General features: G+C 51.2%; 6 protein-coding genes across 6 annotated transcripts; 2 read left to right on the forward strand and 4 right to left on the reverse strand.

The window, feature by feature from the left end:
- Positions 1-1154: 1154 nt before the first annotated feature.
- On the forward strand, positions 1155-2003 carry BDV14DRAFT_205627 (uncharacterized protein; the record flags this gene model as incomplete). Its single annotated transcript, XM_073774772.1, has 1 exon — positions 1155-2003. The coding sequence occupies one exon, from the start codon at positions 1155-1157 to the stop codon at positions 2001-2003; it is 849 nt and encodes a 282-aa protein (XP_073622445.1).
- An 842-nt stretch (positions 2004-2845) lies between these two features.
- BDV14DRAFT_184567 (uncharacterized protein) lies at positions 2846-4069 on the reverse strand. Its single transcript, XM_073770528.1, has one exon. It carries the CDS (start codon positions 3607-3609, stop codon positions 3079-3081), a length of 531 nt encoding a protein of 176 aa, XP_073622446.1. The 5' UTR covers positions 3610-4069; the 3' UTR covers positions 2846-3078.
- Positions 4067-5737, reverse strand: BDV14DRAFT_184570 (putative Ras family GTPase (Rab4b)). The gene is made up of 3 exons (XM_073770529.1): positions 5375-5737; positions 5271-5305; positions 4067-5184 (listed from the first exon to the last, which is right to left on the reverse strand). Exons 1-3 carry the CDS (start codon positions 5425-5427, stop codon positions 4343-4345), a joined length of 930 nt encoding a protein of 309 aa, XP_073622447.1. The 5' UTR covers positions 5428-5737; the 3' UTR covers positions 4067-4342.
- Positions 5738-9063, reverse strand: BDV14DRAFT_184575 (uncharacterized protein). Its single transcript, XM_073770530.1, has 2 exons — positions 8561-9063; positions 5738-8491 (listed from the first exon to the last, which is right to left on the reverse strand). The coding sequence occupies exons 1-2, from the start codon at positions 8660-8662 to the stop codon at positions 6173-6175; spliced, it is 2421 nt and encodes an 806-aa protein (XP_073622448.1). The 5' UTR covers positions 8663-9063; the 3' UTR covers positions 5738-6172.
- Positions 9064-9230: 167 nt separating this feature from the next.
- On the forward strand, positions 9231-10715 carry BDV14DRAFT_184578 (SSH4 family protein). The gene has a single exon (XM_073770531.1). The coding sequence runs from the start codon at positions 9703-9705 to the stop codon at positions 10600-10602; it is 900 nt and encodes a 299-aa protein (XP_073622449.1). The 5' UTR covers positions 9231-9702; the 3' UTR covers positions 10603-10715.
- Positions 10716-11790: 1075 nt separating this feature from the next.
- Positions 11791-12260, reverse strand: BDV14DRAFT_184579 (uncharacterized protein; the record flags this gene model as incomplete). Its single annotated transcript, XM_073770532.1, has 1 exon — positions 11791-12260. A coding segment is annotated over exon 1 (179 nt), but the record flags the coding sequence as incomplete, so codon positions are not given.
- Positions 12261-13202: the final 942 nt, after the last annotated feature.

The following is a 13202-nucleotide window of genomic DNA, read 5'->3' on the forward strand; positions in this document are numbered from 1 at the left end:
ATCATCTGATCTTCATTAATGTCGTCGTGAATGCTGAATTGTTTTCCTCCTCGCATGTCTTTGAAGTCTCTGGTCGGCGATGAGACACATGGCTCAATAGTCTGTCCGCTACGTCATGAATAGGGCACAATGCGCTGTCATAGCCACGGATCAGGAATACATGCCAGTAACCGTCTGAGAGACTGAGACCAGTAGCACTAATGGTGTTGTTGCTGCGTGCAGTTGGTTGGAGGCTCGGGAGCAATGACGGAGGAGTTTTTAAAGTGGAAGTGTTTTGCGCCGCTAGTGGGTTAGTCAGCAGAACGACCACACGTGATCTACGTCGGCGTCCGTCCCCATAGGATCGAGATCTCTGAACTGGAGCATGAATCAGGGTTGATTGAGGCTGATCAGGATCCTTGATTTAATAGTGTATAAGGCAAAATTGCTTTTCATGAGGTATTGCCCTATTTGATCAGGAATTGGCACCGCTCAGAGGTCACTTCTGGGCAACGTAGTGGCTAGACCCTTATCCGCGGAGGAATATTGGCAATATCGACAGGGTGGCTGCATAGCGACGCCACTGAAAACGGCCTGTTTCAATAGCCAAGGGACTGAGGTGGTGCCCGAGTGGCTGTGCTTTGGTCCTTTGGAGCAGTGCAGCATTGCGCCCTGCAGGGTCAATCAAACGAAGTGTGGCTCAGCCTCGCCGCTGGACCCTGTGAAGTCATCATGAGCACTCCAATTCGATCTCTGTCCCGGAGAAATCTCCTCTAGACCCTGCTCGTATCCGCTCGCACTATAGACTATGAGTTCATAATCTTGGCAAACCGTCACCGCGCTTGAGGCTTGATCGATTGATTTAATCCTTGGGCAGTTGCTTGCTTAAGCTTTCAACCATCAACCATACTTAAAAAAGAACCTTGCAGCCCTGTTGCCGTGTTGCCATTGTGCATTAAAACTTCCGACGGACTCTTCGTCAATAATTCGAGCACCGCATCTTCATTCCGTTTGCGCCACAAAGAGTTGGGCGCCTTATATTAATCGTTTCAGCCCCTGATCATCGGCTCTCCCTCTCTCATCTGAAGATACTTCAATCATAAATATCTCCCCATATTCATCTCAAAACCGACTTGCCACTTGCTTGACACAACTCGACGCATCGAATACTCGCAATGAAGATCACACTTGTCTCAGCTTTGACATTACTTCTCTCTTCGACCGTCAGCTCTCTCACGGTTCCCCAATCGGCTATCGCCGTCCGCCATGGCGATCTGATCAAACCCTCCAACGAGGTGTTGGATATTGAAGGCCGTGACCTGGAGAAGCGCCGTGGAGGTGGCGGTGGTGGCGGCAGAGGAGGAGGCGGCGGAAGCAGTGGAGGTGGAAGTGGTGGACGCGGTGGCTCTGGAGGCTCAAGTGGGAGCCGTCCCTCCAGCGGCCATGCAGGAACTCGCCCAGGCTCAACCAGCCGTACTAGTACTACGGGAGGTACATCGCCTGGAGGATCTGGACCCCGACCGACATACGGACGCGGTGGCGGCTATTATGGCGGAGGTGCGACTGTCCCCTACACCTCCGGCATCCGATCGCCTCTGGGTATTGCACCTTTCTTCTTGCCCATCGCTGCGCTCGCCTTCTTCCCTGGACTTTGGCTCTATGGCGCCCACGCCTACCCTTACAACCACGCGTACAACTATCACAACGATACCTCCGACAGGAACGAATCGATCCCGGTCATCTGCTTGTGCGGAGAGTATGCGGTCTGCGGATGCGACGACAGCAACAACAGCACATACTACGAGTCGCTCTTCAACGGGACACAGCCTAAGAATGGCTCCATTGTCAGAGTCACCGATGTTAATGGCACGAAGACGATCGCGATCAATGGAACCTTACCCAATGGAACGACAGTTGACGAGGACACCGTCGACACCGGCTCTGCTGCCGCCCTGAATTTGATCCAAGCCAGCGGGTACTGGGCTATGGCTGCCGTTGTGGCCGGTACAGTCTATGCCCTGTAATGATGGAATGGATGTTTCCGTGTTTTCCGGGAGGGATAGTCTGGTAGAACCATTTGTGATACCCAGTTGCCTGTTGAACAGAGTTTTTCCCTATCTTTACGAGCGACGACCAGTGTTCACTATCGATTTTCTTTGCTTATCTCAGATAGATATAGTTAGCGACCCATCAGTCATAACAGCTCTAATGTTAATTACTTAACCTTGCATTATTGTGCCGAATCTTAAGTCCGAGTCAATAATTGGGCGGCCAGCAGATAAAGATGCTCAGGATTTCAGTGCTTTATCAAAGCAACAGTGGAACTGGCCTGACTTAGCGTGCCGGACCAGAGTTTTGATGAAGAAACAGTGGGGTCGCATGTTTGGAACTGCGCAGGAACCGTGGAGATGTCTTGGTTTATCTGCCATCTGAGACAATCTCAATATTTGTAGATATTCTTTTTTTTGGAGTCCTGTCAGTCGGTCCTTTGGTTGTTCTCTGTGCATCAACCTTTCAAGACTTGGCTTATCTTTAACTTGCAGAAAGCAATGCAACAATGGCGCTGTATGGGTCCTGGGAAATTGAGCAACGTAATGCAGCGCGCTAACTTTGCATTCAGGCACGTTCTCCATCTAGTAGACTATCTCCAGAGTAAGTATACTCCGCGCGCCGCAGTATCAGCTTCTGAAACAATGAGCACTTCACTCAGGAAATAATCATGGACAAGTCTCTCACTGCCAACCGCGGAAACCGGCTCAACAAGATGAGACGTCTCAGGCTTTCAGCAGTGCTCGAGAGTGGCACCAGGCACAGCCGGGGAGGTGGTGAATGGTGAGGAAGCTAAAAGTCAAGAGCGGCACTAACACAGGAAGCGGCCCCGCTAGCCAACCGCGGCCCCTTTTCATCTTGTTAGTCTCTTGCTCTCGCCGATTCATTCTTATCCATTCCTCTCCCTCACTCCTCGTCGTTCTTTACCAACACTCTCGTTGTCGTCGCTCTTTTGCTCTTCACCCACACGGGCTGCCACTCGTTTCCAGTCCCATTCGCTCTTTACAGCACCTCCATACCATCAAGCGACGCTCAACTGTCATTTACTCTTTATACTTCATACTCCAACAACCTACTACAAACCCACATATCAACCAACACAACACAACACAGAATGCAATTCTTCAAGACCCTCACCCTCTTCGCCGCGGCTCTCAGCCCGGCTCTCGCCTCCGTCGCGAACGGCGGAAATGGCGCTGCTGCTGGCGAAATCGAGTCCATCACCTCTACCCGCACTACAACCGTCACTGTTACGGTGCAGACCTCGACGACTTCCACCCCCACTCCCACAACAACCAGCACGCCCATCATCGTGACACCCTCGTCCACCGCTACCCCGACGCCCTCGTGCAGCTCCTTCATCATCACCCGCGTCTCGTCCAGCCTCATCCACCCTAGCTCTTCGCCTTCCTCGAGCGTCCCGCTCATTACTGCTCCGGCCCCCATCTCTGTACCTCCTGCTGGTACGAGCACGGTCTCTGCCTCGCCTTCTGAGACGCCCTTCACTGGTGCTGCTATGCCCAACGCGAAGCTCTCCGGTGCTGGTCTTGTTGGTGCTGGATTGGCTGCTATGGCGCTCATGTTCTAAGCTTCTTGAGCTAAGCTACGCTGAGAACATAACCATGGGCAGTATCGAGGCAACAACGGTGATGCGATGCGATGCAATAGCAGGTGACCTTGTTTCGAACTCTGACTTGTACACGACTTGACTTCTTTTTGTGTCTTCTTGACTGATACCTTGATACCTTTTTCTACCATTCTCCTCGGGTCTTGTGTTCTGGTTTTGTTCCTTCCCTTGGTGCACAGCTGGGTCGGAGCATGCATTGTACATACATAGATCGGATCTACTTTTTCTACACTTCTACTTTGGTCTATCCAGTTTCGCCTACGGTGGTTCTTTTCTTAATGTCGATATGCTTGATTGATACCTTATATTATAATTTCTAATATAATATAATGTATACTGTATCGCGCATCATACTTTCCAGATCTTAGATCTATCAGAGATACGGGGTACTTAATCAACTAATTATATGCAGGGGCCATGCAGGGGCTGATCTAAGGTTCTGCTACAAGGTTGAAAAGATAGACATTGTAGACATTGTAGAAACGCATCATATTCATACGAGGCATTGCTATCAACTGTATCACATCGATGCGCACCAAAGATTAGTATATAAAATATAGCCATCAACGAACGTAATCGGGGTATAGAGCAGAAGTGAAACAAAAAGGACTCGTGAGCACGAAAAGCATTATGAAAGCAGATTCCAAGGGTAGAACCGCATCAAACGTAAATGAAATCTGCGAGAGATCAGCAGCACCCTGATCGTTTCTTGTTCAACCCGCTCAGTCGGAAGACGTCTTCCCACTCGCCCATGCCGGTCCTCCAATTTCCTCCACCTCGTCGCCTTGTGTTTCTTCGGTGAAAATGTACGGCACTGTCGTCAAGTGTCATCTGACTTCTGATGCTTGATGCGTCGCTAGTTCCGTGGCCATACATACCCCCATCCCCGTACTGAATACCGCTCTGTGGGTCGTCGGGGTCAATTTCTCCCAGCTCGATCTTTGTGAGGATAATGCGCGCTAGTCGTTGGAAGAGCTCCTCGACACCGTCTCCATTGAGAGCAGAGACCTCAACAACAGCAGGGATATTAGATTTAGCAGCCCAGTGCGATGCTTCTTCAACGCCAACTTCCCGACCGTGTAGGGTATGCGAGGCTGTCATCCTTGTCCCAGTCCCTATGTTGCTCGAGCGAAATGAGCCAGCAACTGAGTCATATGGGTACGAGGATTGCCGGCTAGAAGTGCTAGACGGCGGCCGCCCATCCTCGTGGTAGTCGCCGCTCGAAAACGATTCTTGCGTAAGGTCCGCTTTGTTCCCGGCGAGAAGGACGGTGAGATTTGGAGACGCGAGCGCTCGAGCGTCCATCAAGAAAGTCGGGAGGGAAGTGAACGATGCATGTGACGCAACATCGTAGATAAGTATTGCCCCCGCCGCGCCTCGATAATATGATCGCGACACCGATCGAAACCTCTCCGTCCCTGCAGTATCCCAGAGTTGCAATTTGATTCTTGTCCGTCGGGGGCCGGAGCCCAGTTTCACGATCCTAGAAGAGAACTCGACCCCGATGGTTTGCGACGATAACACTCTCCCTATAGCGAACGGTGTATTAGCGAGCTGGCTGACCAGCTCTAGGGAGCTTTGGCATAAGCCTTGTCAGTAGGATCGTAGACCGTACATTCGTTCTTTACAAATCGGTGTAAAACGCAGGACCTGCACGTGTGGAGCGTCGTCGTCAGTGGAGAGCTCGCCGCTCGGAGACTGCGGGGAGAGCCAACTCACTTTCCGGCACCACTGGGTCCGAGCAGAATGACCTTGGCTAGATAATCGTACATGCTCTCCAACTCCTGGTGGTGGTTAGAGACAGACTGGAGAAGTGCGACTCGAGATCAGGCGGTCGATGGCTGGTTGAAAGAGAGCATGCCGGAGTAGCATACCTGATTTCCGTCTGCGAGAGTCGATATCGTGGAAGAGGCTGTTGAAAGCCCTCGTTGACGTGCCATCGTGCCGGAGCACGGGCCTTTCAGGTCGGAAAGGAAGGAGAGTGAGGAAGGGACGGAGGAAGTGGCAGGAGGCAGTGAAGATGGACGGAGGTGGTGAGTTGTTGGTCGCCGTTTTTAATTATTCTTCAGAGTCAGGCAAACCTCCCTATTGAGTCACTAACTGCTAATCTTACTAGCTGCTGCCCCGCCGAGGTTTGATACTAGTACTTCCTGTCTCCACTGTCATAGGATCAGATGTTTTACATTCCCTTTCATTGCTCCTTTGGAAATTGAGCCCCTCGTGGTCGGTCAACAAAGCCAACTACTGTTTGCGCTGGAAGCGCGGAGTCTGGGATCACCGATGCGCGAACCGAGGCCGAATGCAAGCCACATGCAGCACTGCTTATGTGAACTCATAAATAGTGTTCAACATGTTTATCATTAACATTATCATATGGTCGCGAAAATAGTTCTTTGTCGTTCAGGTACACGCAGATTGTTTCGTCATATGCAAGAATAACAGCGCTAACTTAGAGCCCGAGAAATCCAGATGCTTATCGAAACAGTAAAGGCAGTGAAAAAAAGGAAACCAGTTGTATCAGTGGTGTCTTTGGCGCATCTGAACCACAGTCGTCCACCCCTGGCAGCATTGCTTGCTCATGGTATGCTCGCACCAGCAACATTTGACAGGGCCTGGTGGCAGATTTCTTGTCAAGCGTGCTTGCAACATCCTTTGGTGGATTCCAGACTTAAGCGGCTTGGAAGACGACTCGCGCATGGCCTGCCCTTCTCCCGTCGCCCCAGTAAGCCTCTCGGATAAGGCATTCTGGTCCCAGTGGGCAAGTTCCTGGTCCAAAGCAACGGACAAGGGATCAGAGTTCGTCAAGCTGGCATACACTTCTGAAGGCATATCATGCCAGAATTTGCACCGGCAGCATATTACGAATAACTTTGCCACAAATTGATCGCGCCCACTTGGTCTTGTTTTTTTCGCCGTCTTCTTCGAGTCTGCCTTGGAGCCAGAAGAAATATTTGACACGGAAGCACTGACGGAACTGGAGAGGTCTCCTTTCTTTGCAAGCGCACTATTGTCCTCCATCGCACGCGGCTTTGCTGTAACCGCCCGATTCTTGTTCTCTCCGTTTCGCGAATCAATCGAGGCATTCTCGTCTGCCGTGTTGTAGTCCGAGTCCGATTCCGCAGACCTAGCCGCTGATAGGCCACTGCCTGGCCGTGACATGGTCTTGAAGTTATCTGGAGAGAGCGATAACGCTCGACTGTTCCGCTTTGGGCTTTTCGGGGGGACGGTGGGAGAGGAGTCTCGTTCTCGACGAGGTGACAGGGTACCAATTGCCTTGGGTTTGCCACTATTGGGGCCTGTCACTTTGTTTAGTGAGTTATAAAAGCGTGGCTTCGTTAGCGATGCTTTTGGAGCTAACTGACTAGGCTTTGATGTCGGAATCCTGCTCATGAAGGTCCGAGAATCTCGGGTCTCTGTTACCGATGGGTCAACAGTGTCATCGGAGGCTGAGCCCAACACTCTTTTATCCAGCGCATTGTTTGGCGTTTGCAGGACGCTAGATGAGCTTGTTATACTCAGTTCGGACCGGGTGGCCTTCTCCTTGACAGACAAGGTCTTCCCTCGCGAAGTCTCAGAAGCCTGAGGGCTTGCCGAGGTTGATGCCCGTTTTGGAACAGGTGGCACATTATCACCGCCAACTGTATACGACTCTGCAAGGGGGGAGGATTTGAATTTCTTTGCTTGTCTCGGAACGACGCCTTCAGTAGATGCCCTTGCTAGGATACTCCTGGGCGAAACGACGCCTTGGGCTCCGAGTGAACGGTGTTTTAAGACCTTTTCCGTTTGCTCATCCTCACCTTGAGGCCGGGTTTCCAGGAGATTGGTCTCGCTTCCTCTGGTTCTATGCGTGGGATTGGCCGGCTGCGATGTATGATTGGGCTGCGAAGATGTCGAGCTTCGTTTCTTGTGTGTCAAGCTTGCGGTGAATAGTGCCCGGTCTAGATCCGCCTGTTCCTGTTTGTGAGTGTCATTGACATCAAGGCTTTGCAGTTCATGATGATCCTTTGGGTCTACGCCATCAGCCGGAAGCGCACCCAGGGCGTAGGGCGTCTGTTCTCTATGGTCTCGACTTGTTAATTGGCCGGAGGGACCCGAAGCAGACGGCTCTTTCCATTGGGGTGTGTTCAACGATTGTGAAGATGGCTGAGACGACACCAGCAAAGCATTCTTCCTTGCAGCCAGTTCTTTGGATATTGCTGTGCTCAGGCGTTCGGGCAAGGTCGAGGACAAAGCTGGTAGAGCATTCGGGCTCTCATTCGATGCTTCTCCATGCGCATAAGATTGGTTACTTCCATTGTCATTCATGGACTTGGATCGGGACTTGGACCTTCGTCTTGCACTTGAGAAAATAGAGGTGATGCGCGAAGGGGTACGGGATCGCGGTTCATCATCGCCGCTCACGCTTGATGACCGACTCGAGCTTCCAAAGGGTTGTTTCTTTGTGAGCCTCCGAGACTCCCTTCTCAACATCGAGACGTCTCCTGTCCGTTCAGCTTCCTCCAGCTTGAACAGTCGCTTTTCAAGTTCCAGCCGTTCTGCCTCTAAGCGTTTTGTGGCCCGTCTATCCTTCTTGTCGACGATATTGTGGGTTGTAGTTGGTGACCGGTCGATATCCTGTTTCTGTGCCGGGCCATCGACCGAGGGCGAGGCTGTCGCTGACTGCTGTGAATCTAACTGGAAAGATCGGAGCGAAGAGTGTCTGCTGTAGCCAGTAGAGCTTATCTCGGATGGTCCGTAGGTTGAGTAGTCGAAGGAGCCATTGTCGCCGTTTGGTCGCGGAGTATTTGTAGTCGAGCCATCGGTACTGACTGGGTCTTCGTGGTTGTCATTTCTCGCCTTGTCTTTTATCAGCATAATCACCGACTTCAGCAAAGGTTGGTCCTATCGGAAGAAATCGCAGCTTACATCTCCCGCCCTGTCTTTGTGGAATATGCGCTGAAATTGGTGCGTGATGGAAGACCTCCGAGGCCTCCGGTTCTCGCTGTTTTGATCAATGAGAGATGGCATTTTGGACGTCGTTTCGGCAGTGGCGCAATTATCAAATGATTATCAAACCATCGTATCCATGTTATCGTTAGAAGCAAAAGAGCGGGTAGTCGACAGATAATAGAGCGAACGAAAGACGGACTCAGGCCATCAAGCAAGGAAAGTAAGCGAGTGAAGCCGCCCTGCGTCGCACAGCCGGGGCCCTAGAGAATCGGGCATGAAAGATGGAGCGCCATCTGGATTGCAGCGGAACGCGGGATTTTGAATGTACAGCTCAAATGTATGGGTGCTGAGGTGCACACAGGTCACATGAGGGTGAAACCTCGAGCGGATCAGGAAACTGAAACTAGATTTGGGAGAGGCGAGGATTCAAAGAGAGAACAAGTAAGCATGGCGACTCGTCGATCGGATGGGAGAGGCCAGTCCGCTCTTGGGAAAGTGTCGAGGCCAGCGCTGTCGTGCATGCGTCTAACGAACTAATAGTAAGACGCAGGATTACTACCGTACATAACTGGTGCGAACTAAAAATATCTTTCCCTGCAACAGATTGAAGAAATGATTCGGGATCTGACTGGTTTCCAATCCAGCGGGTAATTGTATAGAGACATGAGGCTATTTAGTCGTACAGTCAGGAGGATGCGATGTTTACCGAGCAGAGTTAAGGTTGCTTATACTCCGTGCTGCGATGGTTCGGAGCCACTGGAGTCAAATTGTCTGAGGCTGATCGTTCCACAGACCCGATCTGGTGGACTCCATCTTGATTCACCAGTTTGGGCTGATCCCATCGTGACTTTATGCTACTTCTTTCAATGTACCTGGATGGTCTTTGAGATCTGGGACTCGTCTGTTTTTGAGTGAAATTTGAACGGCTTTGGACCCTTTACCCAAGACAGCACAGCCACACTTCCAAGATATATAAAGTTGACTTGTACTCTGTGTCTGACTAACCCCACATCCAGGAACCATCAATATCCTCCGCACCAAATCGAACTTGTCAGACGCAAGACACAAATAGTCAACTCATCAACTGGAACGAACCTATCACATACCAGGTACCAACAATGGCAAACACTTACCAATCACCACCGGGACTACCACCCGGCTACGAAGCCTCAGCTGGAGCCCCCCCACCCTACCACAACTGGCAAGAAGCAGTCCCCGACACAGCAGAATTCCCTCCCCCGCCAGTATCAGGGAACTACGACTCCAACTCCGGCAATGCAGGCGCCGATGACGCCGAGCGCGCGCATGAATTTTGCAACAATACACCCCTGTATTACCCTGCGCAGCCGTCGGCCGTTGTATACTCGTCCGTTTCAGACGGTGACATTGGCCCCGTTCCACCGGCTGAATTCAGGGGGACAGTTGCAAAGGATGGCACGAAGTGGAGGGGTTCAACGCGGGATGGGAATGGCGACTGTGTCCTATTGACGAATCTACCGCTTTATTTCGCTATGGCGGATTCGCCGTTCGTCACGGAGGGGAGGAAGACGATTTATTTCGAGGTTAGGCTTTTGGGGATCCGCGCGGGTCCGTCACCTGGTGATGCTAGTGGGTTGTCTATTGGGTTTGCGGCGCAGCCGTATCCGACTTGGAGGTCTCCGGGGTGGGAGAGGGGGTCGCTTGGTGTCTTCTCTGATGACGGGTGTCGGTTCGTCAATGATAGTTGGGGTGGGAGGGACTTTACAGATGCGTTCCGACATGGCGAGACAGTGGGGATTGGGATGACTTTTCATTTGCCTGAAAAGATTGATTCGAGCAAGAAGCTTGATGTTCAGGTCTTCTTTACCCGGAATGGGCAGCGCGCGGGTGGGTGGGATTTGCATGAGGAGGTCGATGAGGAAGCTGGTGGTATTTATGGGCTGGGAGGTGACTTTGATTTGCATCCGGCTGTTGGGTTCTTTGGCGGAGTTGATTTCGAAATTTGTTATAATTCGTCGGGTTGGATGTTTTGCCCTTGATGAGGTTTACTTGTGAGATAGGAAAATGCCTCGAGTTCGAATTGCGTGAACAGCCGGTAGCGGTGCATTAGTCATGATTGTTATAGTAGTCCAATGCAAAGAATTTCAGAAACCATGGTAGCTATACCGATGATGATCTACGATAAAAGCTAATTGCCCATCCGTACTGGGTGCGGTGAGATGCTCAAATCTAGAAGAGAGGATAATTCATGGCCCGAGCCAGAGAAAAGCCGACTACTTGCGTATATGACCGAGATGACGATATAACAAAGTTTGATATGCTCTATCAGAAGCTTTGAACCAGTTTATCTTTGTCCTGAGGCCTCTCTCCTTAGACGTTGTGATGTCTTGTAGATACAGAGGCTTTCTGGAAAGCTTCCGACTGCCGTAATTCCCTGCAGTGTCCATCTATGGTTGTTTCATCATTTCGTGACCTGCATGACCTGTAAGAAGAAATCTCTCTATGTGCTGTACCTAAGACAATGAAAGGCCGAGTGAGACCCGGTCTTCTTGTCGGTGATTGTACTTGAAGAGAGTTGTAGATGCAGTTGCGCACCTAGTAGTCAGAGCCGAAGCCGCGGGTTCGATAAACAAGACTCCATGTCTTCCAGCTCAACAACGACCTTTGTCTCGCGGCGGAACAAACCTTTTATTGACCATACTTTTCCGGCGATGGTGAGATAACTCCCAACCCCTATAAATAGAATCTGCCTCGGAGGGGCATTATATGACAGCAGAGGACCTGAAGTTTATGCGGTTTCTCATAATCGTGAAGAACCACGGATTTACTGCACACACCGCGGTTCTTCTTACAATGACATGCAGCATGTATTTGGATGCCAGACACCAGAACCTCTGAGGGAAGTGGCCGGCTGACTATTATTCTACCAAAGTACGTAGACTGCAGGCGGCATCCTTTCCCTCAGGGTAGGAACGATGCAAGCCGAGTCAGTGTTTAGTTCAATTTTTATCTATTGTATTCCGAAAGACATGAGACTGACCGTAGCTGTGCTGGCATCTAAGGCCGCTGTCAGCCGGACAACCAGCTATTCGAGATCATATGATTTAGCAAACATGATTCAGGTAAATAGCATGACGGTTGCCTTAAAAATCGGAGTGAGACAGCCTTTATAATCTGCTCTCTGTTATCAGGCGTCCTGCTGATAGAGCTTATTCCGAGCGCGGTCATAGCCAGCATATCGAGTATGTATCAGTTATCTACTGTGCTGAAGACCACGTTGGGTTCTGTTCTGTAGATGCTTGCCAGTCCGGTAAGGCGTAAGTAGACTACAGAAGAAGGTAGAGCGTTGAAAACAGTCAAGATTGCTATATATGTCCCTTTAATAAAGTTGTAGAGTAAACACGGGATATATGATAGGGCTGGAGTAGCCATCGGATTTAGTTAGGCTTGGAGCTAGACCACCTGTTTTCTCGTAAGCAGCTGCCACCTACTATATCAAGCGCACGGGCTCATAAGCTATGATGGAGCTGTGACCCAAGGGTCAGCCCTGGAGTCCAAATCCCGGCCAGCCCACCCTCAGACCTGGGACATGGTCAAAATAGTAATACAGCCTTCCAACCGTCTTTAGGGCCCAGGCGCGTCATAGCCCGCATGTAATACTGACTAGTGGGCTAGAATACCCTGGGCTAGAAAACAAGGATGGGAGGATGATGGGAATGGAGGGGGGCACAATTCAGGAAGGAGGGAGGGGTGACGTGAGCCAGCGCGGCTGCACGATTCCCGAAAATGAACTCCAAGATCAGGCTAAAGTATTCCCTGCCGATCAAGTACTGGGAAGATACAACTTACTTTAGTGCTTCGGGGGGATGCACGAGGTACAGTTCCGGTGGGCTCGAGGAACTGTACCAGGAGCAAGTTCCTACTAGGGAATGGCATGCATAAGGCACCTGTCCGCTAGGCATGGGCTACTGGCAGTAGTACTCCCTGGGCAGCTGCGGGAGGTACCTGACGCCTTGACGTCATGACCTGGCCCGAGTATCTACCCCGGCTCTCGCGGTCTGGCTGGGAGGTGCTCAGTGGTAGCGTTGATCTGAAACTGGCAGCTCGGCATCGGGAGGAAGACGGTACTACTACCCCGTGTCGAGGTGGGAGACGAAGCTTGCGTCGCTCTAGTTGGGGCTGTGTAATTCCTTTCATGTGTCAGATGAAACACCACATGAGGTTCTAGACAAGGTTTTATTCTAGCCTCTCCTCCGCTGACTTGCATGTGGCTCATATTGGGAGGGTGGAGTCGTGGCTGCGGAGGGGATCATGTTCCCGAAAGCAAACATCCAACTCGCGACAATATTCGAGCTCCTACAGGGCCTGGTCAGGGCATCTGCACTTCTCCAACAAGGACATGATGGCTATTCGTAGGACTCAAAACACATCAATGAGGTATATGGGGGAGCTCTGTGGTACTCAGCTTAAGGGGGCCCCTAGACAGAGGTCCGGGATCCGAATAGCTATCCACAACTGATTGACTCCCAGTACTGTAGGGATGTTGTACGGTACCTGCATCCCCAAGCCTACTGCACGTAAGTCAGCCGTAGACTTGCATCTGAGTTTCCGCCCCAAGGCACAGCGCAATATGTCCGGC

Source organism: Aspergillus stella-maris, assembly GCF_047715825.1.
Source record: "Aspergillus stella-maris strain CBS 113639 unplaced genomic scaffold BDV14scaffold_101, whole genome shotgun sequence".
In the NCBI taxonomy this organism is placed as follows: domain Eukaryota; kingdom Fungi; phylum Ascomycota; class Eurotiomycetes; order Eurotiales; family Aspergillaceae; genus Aspergillus; species Aspergillus stella-maris.